At 37.1% G+C, this 8,080-nt stretch overlaps 2 protein-coding genes across 2 annotated transcripts; both read right to left on the minus strand.

The window, feature by feature from the left end:
* Positions 1–238: 238 nt before the first annotated feature.
* Positions 239–3,126, minus strand: LOC148911384 (uncharacterized). Its single transcript, XM_089029361.1, has 2 exons — positions 1,387–3,126; positions 239–1,303 (listed from the first exon to the last, which is right to left on the minus strand). The coding sequence occupies exons 1-2, from the start codon at positions 3,124–3,126 to the stop codon at positions 239–241; spliced, it is 2,805 nt and encodes a 934-aa protein (XP_088885487.1).
* Positions 1,165–4,325, minus strand: LOC148911385 (uncharacterized). Its single transcript, XM_089029665.1, has 2 exons — positions 3,145–4,325; positions 1,165–1,303 (listed from the first exon to the last, which is right to left on the minus strand). The coding sequence occupies exon 1, from the start codon at positions 4,197–4,199 to the stop codon at positions 3,171–3,173; it is 1,029 nt and encodes a 342-aa protein (XP_088885791.1). The 5' UTR covers positions 4,200–4,325; the 3' UTR covers positions 1,165–1,303; positions 3,145–3,170.
* Between the last annotated feature and the right edge of the window lie 3,755 nt (positions 4,326–8,080).

Here is an 8,080-nt window from a genome sequence, read left to right on the forward strand (position 1 = left end):
GGAAATTATTATTGTCAAAGAAGGGTTGGGCACGTGACTTCTCCGCTCCTGACCAATAACTCGTAGAATTTCAATCAAACTTCACCTTACAGGTAAGTCTCGTTTAATTTTCTAATTCTACTTCGTCATTGGTCTAAGTCGCTACGAAGTCACGTGAGATTTTAAAGCAAATGGCTATGAGCATATTGTTATGCATACGAACCACACGTTTGCTATTACGAACATAAACGAAATTGGTTTAATTAACGTTAACTGATTTTAAAAGATTATCACCAAAGTTGTCTGATTTACGACTTGTAACTGGCTTACAGTAAAACTTCCTAAAAGTTTCAGCATTTGACCAACCGGCAGCCTCCATGATGGTGTGTATTGAGACATTGGCTGCTGTTGCTGCTGATGTTGAGGCTGACCTTGTGCTGTGTCCACTAAATTTAGAAGTGTCAATGCCAGAGTTCTTTAACACCTCTCTTAGCCAGCGACTGATGGTCTCAGAGGAAACAGGCTTAAATGGTTTACAATAACTAATTAACAATTGGTCGTGAGCGCCCCTTAGCAACTTAGTGCGCTCAACATACTCTCGTAAGAAAGTTATAACACACAGTTGGTTGTCCTCATCAAAAGCTTTGAGTTCCAGGCGACCAAAGTGTTTTCCTGGTTTAGAGGTTTTCAATAGTTCTCGTATGTGGAATATACATGTTGTTCCTGAAAGTGTCATCTGTGAGATATTAAGAGCATGTAGAGTTTGGCATCTTTGCCCAGACAGGAGTGCAATAAGCATTGTTATCTTGAGTGTCAGATCCTTCAAGTTAAGCAAGTGTGGAGGTGACAAGGTTTTTAAGTATTTCAGTACTGTAGATACATCCCAAATTTCTTTATATCGTGGAAAGGATGGTCGTATGTTGTAAACTCCTTTTAGAAACTTGGTTACCAATGGATGGTCACCAAAGGTACAGCCCTCGGGTGGTGAGATGACTGTCGACAGTGCAGAGCGTGCAGTATTAATGGCACTGTAGGAGAGCCCCTTTTCGTAAAGTTCGCCCAAGAAGTTTATCCCGTTCGTTACAGAGGACGAAATTGGATCAATTTGTTGTTCACTACAGTACTGTTCCCATCGTGAGAGGTATGATTTATATTGTTTCTGAGTTCCAGTTCGCCAGGCTTGAAGGATAATGTTGGAAGCTGTGTCTGAAAGTCCCTGATGAGTGAGTCGTGTCCCGATAAGTGGCATAACAGAAGAGTCAGTGTCTTGTGTAATGGATGAAGCAGTTGTGGTTGTGCCGGTAACCAAAGAGTGTCTTTTTCCCTAGGTAAGATGACAGGAGATGCAATAAGCATATTAGCTAAGTATGGCCACCATGGTTGAGTTGGCCAGTGAGGTACAATTACAAGGCCTGTAGCTTTGTCCTCGTGTATTTTGCTTAGTACTTTTTGGATTATGCAGAAAGGGGGGAAGGCATAAAAACATAGCTTTTCCCATGATATATGAAATGCATTCACTGCCCATGCCCCTGGATCTGGGTGGTAGGAAACATATTTGTTGCATTTAGAATTTATTCTGGATGCAAATAAATCAATATCTGGGGTAATGCCCATTTTATCAAAAACCTTGGTGGTGATTCTGGGGTTTAAACTCCATTCAGTTTCCCTTCGTGTTTTTCTTGATTCTGCATCAGCAGATATGTTATCCTTTCCTGGGATATGGGATACAGTTAGCCAGATATTGTGTGATATGCACCACTCCCAGATTTCAATAACTAATCTGTTTATATCTATAGAGTGGCAAGTTCCCATTTGGTTTATGCAAGCAACTGCTGTTGTGTTGTCAGCCAACACTCTGATTGTTTTCCCTGTTATTGTTTTTTCAAAGGACTTCAAGGCAAAAAAGACTGCCCTTGTTTCTAGATAGTTTATATGGCTTTCTGCCTCATCTGAGGTCCAGCTGCCACCTGTTGAAGTGCCCCCTAGTGTGCAGCCCCACCCCTTTTTTGAAGCATCAGTGGTCATTGTGAGCTGGGGTGCTTCATGGTTGACTGCATTATAGGCTGTCTCAACTGATTTAACCCACCATTCAAGTTCTCTTAAAGCTTCAGGTGAAAGAGACATTGGCCCATCAAAGTTTCCCCTATTATTTTTCAGGGCTTGTATTTTGTCTAACTCTAGCCACCTATAGTGTAACGGCCCAAACATTACACCTGGAAAGCTGGAGGTAATGAGACCCAAAACCTTAGCTACTGTTCTGATGGTTGGCTGGCTAGTGTCTAGAAGCCTTTGACATGCACTCTTAACGTTTAGTGCTTTTTCAGGTGTGAGGGAAATTTTCATGCAGGAGGAGTCTAACAGGAATCCCAAGAAAACAAGCCTTTGAGTTGGGACTAAAATAGATTTTTCTGGGTGTATAACAAAGCCTAAGCTGTTGAGTAGTGTAACTGTGTCAATAATGTTCTGGGCACATGAGTCATAAGAGTCAGCCTGTAGGTATGAGTCATCAATATAACCCACAGATAAATGTCCCATTTTTCTCAATGTGGAGTATGCAGGTTTAAGCAATTTAGTAAATTTTCGTGGGCAGGGCGCAAGGCCATTAGGGAAACATGTGAATTGATATAAATCACCTCTCCATTTAAATTTGAGGTATTTCTGGTATTGTTTAGCGATGGCAACAGAGTAATAGGCATCCTTCAGGTCTATAGATGCCATATAACAATTTGGTTTCATCATTTGAACAGCAGTCCATACTGTGTCCATCTTAAAGTGGTGATAAACAACATATTGGTTTAAGGATTTTAAGTTTAAAATCATACGCCATGAGCCATCCTTCTTTGGACGGAGGAATATAGGGGAAATAAATTCCCCTTTTTCATGAAAAGACTGCTGAATCACACCTTTCTGAAGTAACTTTTTAATTTCAGAATCGATAAATTGCCCTTCCTCAAAAGACCAGTTCGGTTGGAATGGAGGTGTAATGCGTATCGGAGTTTGTATGAACTCGATTCGTTGACCGGATACGGTCTCAAGAATTTCTGGATCAGATGTCAAGGTTCTCCATTTGTGGAGATGGCGTGAAAGCTGCCCTGCCTGAAAATTTTCTGTCTTTTTCCTGCAGTAATCCACAAGATCTGGTATCATCAAGTCGTATTCGCTTACCTGAAGTTGTGGTAATTCAACAGTGTCTACTTTTTGTGCTGTTGTTCGGCACTTTTCGTGCGGGGGTAGTTGTTGTGGCTGTATCGCCTCTTGTATCCCCGACTGGGTGTCGGGTTCCCTCGGCCTAAAAAAGGCTTGCCTGACTTTGTTTCATGCTGATAATTTCGCCTCTGGTTAGGGTTCGAGCTTGTGGTATTCCCAATCTTGTTTGCAGCTCTAATGTGAGTCAACTGTGTCTGCAGTTCATCTCCGAACAGCAGATCAGTCATCGGCACGTTGGCCGAGCAAAGGTCACTGTAATCCTTGTGTAAGTTTGGTTTTATTTCTTCGCGACGAAGTTGTGAGATTTCGAAGCTCGAGTGACCTAACAGTGCGACGGCATCAGTCGTCATGATCACTAGATCATTAAGCTCCTTGCCTGATTCAGAATTTTTCTTTAAATTGAGGAGAGATTCTGTTAATTTGACAGCTATGTGGCCGACCTTGGTCACGTTCGTTTGTAGGCGGGAAAGTTTGAGGTCTTTACCTCGGGCTGGCCTTGGGAGTTTGCTCCAGATTTCTTCGTTCACTTTTGGAACGATGACCTTACTACAATTAGAAGGTCTGTGATATTTATCACATTTTTCTTTCAGATGATCGTCGCTGAGCTTGTGAAGCCAGCTTGTATTAGCGACCTTTGCTAATTTTTCTGAGACCGGTTCGGCGGTTCGCTCGGTCTCATTTAGAGATTGCACAATGTCATCAAGCAGGCTGTCCTCGCCTTCGGTTTTCGTACTACTATTCTCCGAGTTGTTGTGCCCATCATTTAGTAGGGCTGCGACACTGGCTTCAACACCTGATTCAGGTGAATTTCGTGGCTTTTTTGCGGCAGTTTCTGCCTCATTTAGGCCATCTTTGTTGTGAAGTCGTTTGAGCGATTCGCCCATTTCTGTCATGTTGTCGTTCATTCTTGCTAATAAAGCCATAAGGGTACTTCCTTTTGGTGTTTCTTCTGTTCCATCAGATAGTTCGTCTTGTAGTGCAAGTATTTCTTCATCTGTTGAATTTTGTGCCATAATGATAAATATTCGCTAGAGGTTTGCTTTCGCAAACCTGACTGCTCGATCACCAAGCGCAACTGACTGCTTGCTTGCCGCGTGCTATCTCACGTGACTTCGTAGCGACTTAGACCAATGACGAAGTAGAATATCATTAATTTCATCCACATTGCTAGCGTCTGGTGATATAATGATAAACCTCGGGTCGTTGTTAGCAAATCCTTGATATGTTTTATTTTTTACGTATGTTGGACAAACTAAAACGATATACTCAAAAACATATCTATAACATGTTCGTAATTGATTGATCAAATATTCTGATTTGCCGCTGTTTGTTGGTCCTGTAAAGTACACAATGAAATGGTAATTGATCTTTTAACTCTTCCATATATCTATATTATAATGTTAATTTCTTAATACATTATTGATTCTAGATTACAATCTTTAATTTCCATCATAGCATCTGCGAGTACATACATATAACAATTCAACTTTCCAGTACCTTTAGTATCTCGTTTTATCTCTAATTTAACACCATCCTTGGTGCTATTAAGATGAAGACCGTTACCATGAATAGAATCATCAGAATACAAACGAAGGTCGATCCATAGACAAAATTTATCTGAATAGAAATCCTTCTGTATGACACTATCACTAAGACCAAATTTACGTGTAGCAGCTGTCCAGAAATCAGTCTTTGTCATACCTTTGGAAAACAATTTATTTGGAAGACCATCAATGTTGACATTTACTTCAGTCAAATTAGGATAAACGAATTCTTCTGTATCTCTTGTACAAATTGTATAAGGTTTTATAAATAACATAAGAATACCACTCATAGACCTTCGAGGAATGTTGATATGCTCATTTATCACACTATCTGTATTTCTTGTAATTTGAAAAGATTTATGCAGAAGAATATTTTCGAAATAAAACCCTTTACCAACTTGGTATGTAGATAGAGCTTCCTTTGAAAGAAAATCACTATTTATGCATTCATATTCAAGTTCGATGTTTGATAGACTATAATTGTATGGTTTTGCTGTCTCACTACTGATTACAAGATTCTTGCTTTCCGTCAATGTAACTTCAAATAAAAGATTATGTGATAACCCTTTTGCGTAAAACACACCATGCGAATCAATAATTGGATGGTTAATAGCCATTCTATATCCATTACTATAAATACCAGCAAGAGCTACTTCTTTTGGATCTGTTTCCGATTTATCCCCAGCTGAAGCACGTAATTTATGCATATTAACAGATGAGATTCCCTCTCTCAACATGTTTTCACGTTGTTCTTTTGTCAGATAAAGATCCTTATATGTTTCATAGAGATCAACTCTATTTGTATCCTGAAGTGTTTCACCGCCATATGATACTTTCATCCTTGCAATAATATTTTTACTTACATTGTTCACTAATCGGTTATTTGCATGTTTACCTGTAGATAGATTCAAATTGAAAGTTAAACCAATAGATCCAGGTACATACACCATATTTTCATTCAATTTAGGTAAATGAATGTATAATGTTTCTCCTGGGTTGGCTGTTGAAGGATTGAAAGTGATACGGTGAAGTGTTTTCTCAGATTTATGACCAAAGGTCCTTCTATACTCTCTGTTAACATCAAGAATTTCACTTATTGATTGACTCATATATATATTTAAATCATTATTGTTTTATATATTTTATATGAATAACAGAAAATTATCAAACCATTATTATAGTCCACAAGGCTATTGGAAGGGTTATGAAGCTATTGATAAACTAGCAGATGCCACTAATGTTGATAAAAAATATGTGAAAAGATGGTTGGAAAAACAAGCATTGTGGCAGATATATTTACCTAAACCACAATATATCCCAAGATATCACTGGAATGTTGAGAAAGTTAATCAAATACATCAGGCAGACTTACTATTTCTACCTCATGATACAGTAAAAAGAAAGGTTTATAAATATGCTCTTGTGGTTGTTGACATTGCAAGTAGATACATAGACGCTGAGCCTTTGACATCTAAATACTCAACAGAGGTGTCTAGAGCATTTGAAAAGATATATTCAAGAAGTTTGAAATGGCCTGAAACAATTATAATAGATCCTGGTACTGAATTCATGGGTGATGTCACAAAGATAATGAAAAATAAATCTGTTAAAGTACAAAGATCGGAAGCTAATAACCATAGATCACAAGCATTAGTTGAGCGCGCTAATCGAGCCATTGCAGAGAAACTATTTAGCTATCAGTATTCGAAAGAAATAATAAATGAAAATAATGAAAGATCCCGTGAATGGGTTGAAAGAATGCCAGCTGTCATAAAAAGTATAAACAGTGGTGTAAAAAGAATTACCGGTAAAACACCGATTGATGCTATAAAATTAAAAGAAGTTGGTGAAAACTATATTAAATATAAAAGACCTATAGGATTGGAAGAAGAAAGATTGCCGACAGGTGTAAAAGTTAGATATTTATATGCTCCAGGTGAGTTGGAAGGTGGAAATCAAAGAGCTACAGACCCTATTTGGTCATTAGGAATATATGATATATCAAGGACTGTTGTGTCAGCTAATCAACCTGTTCTATATTACCTCTCTAATGGTGCACCGAAACGAAATTTCGTTAGAGAGGAGCTACAAGTCATTCCTGAAGATACTGAATTACCACCTAATAAAATTTTGAAATAAACTTTTGTTTTCATCTTTTGAATTAATAAACGTTTTCATTAATATTTTTATAACCAATCGCTAATGTGTTAATATTATCTGATTGAACATTTCTTTTATCATCATCTCTTGAAAGTGCTACTTTATTAACCGTTTCTGTGTATATTTGATGTTTATGACTTCTTATTACATTCATTTTTCTCATAGTCTGTTGACCTTCAAATAAACAATTCTTATAATCATCAAATGAAATACTACTTTTGACAACATTTCTTTTAACACCTTTACAACGTTTTCCAACTTTTTCATAATCTGTTTTATAAGCATATAGTTTTGCTCTAAGACCTACAAATTCTGTTATTTCTTGATCTGCTGTTTCATCTTTCATCATTCCAATCACTTTTTTGTTAACCCTATGTTTGATTCCATTATGGTCTTCTGGATAATTGCTCGTATCGAATTTGTTCTCAATATCTTTCTCAATATCTTTATAAAAATCATCTGTCTCTATCTCATACATTAGACTATCAGTATCTGTGAATAGTAGTTGTGCTTTATTTCTATACTTTGGTTTTATATAATTATAGTGGAAGTCATACATCAGATTCTTTGATAGATCTAAGATTGACATTCCAACGTATATAGGTTTGTTGAATAATAACTCTGTTTTACCCATATGTATTGCTGCTAGATTTTCTGAGAATATTGTTCGTTTCTTATAGTTTGGTTTATTGATTAATTTTGCTGCTTGGCTATCATTTGTTACTAATCTAATATCCTGTCTGTTTCGAATGTTTTCCATTGTTTTTCCAAATATACTGTTATTCATCAGTTTGAAGAAGTCCTTTTCAAAATCATTCTTGGCTTGCTTTCTCAATTCCGTGTTTAGTGATATATATTGTTCTAACCATTCTGACTCATTGAATTTAATACCTCTATGTATCTCTTTTATTTTCAATCCAAGACTTTCATATAATTTTAATGTCTCATGATGAACCACATATTTCTTCTTATCACAAAGATTTGGTATAAGTTTCTCAACCTTGTTAATCATTAATCTTTCCGGAGCTAGTGGATACTCATTATGCTTATCATGTAATTTGATTGGATACTCGAGATCGACTTCTAGAATACATGGATGTTTCTTCCAATTCTTAATTTCATTTTTATTCATCCATTTAAAACCATGTGTTGGCAACTTTTGACTCATAGCCCATCCGTAAAGATTATTT

The sequence above is a fragment of the Actinia tenebrosa genome, unplaced genomic scaffold, assembly GCF_029948245.1.
Source record: "Actinia tenebrosa isolate PJP-AT-01 unplaced genomic scaffold, QUT_ActTen_1.0 PGA_scaffold14__42_contigs__length_11649687, whole genome shotgun sequence".
Taxonomy (NCBI): Eukaryota; Metazoa; Cnidaria; class Anthozoa; order Actiniaria; family Actiniidae; genus Actinia; species Actinia tenebrosa.

Excerpts from the sequence above, each read along its gene's own strand:
- LOC148911385 (XM_089029665.1), bottom strand. The coding sequence starts at position 4,199 with ATGGCACAAAATTCAACAGATGAAGAAATACTTGCACTACAAGACGAA.
- LOC148911384 (XM_089029361.1), bottom strand. The coding sequence starts at position 3,126 with ATGATACCAGATCTTGTGGATTACTGCAGGAAAAAGACAGAAAATTTT. Across the intron at positions 1,304-1,386 it reads AGGACAAAGCTACAGGCCTT|GGAAAAAGACACTCTTTGGT; the intron begins GTAATTGTACCT and ends CATCTTACCTAG.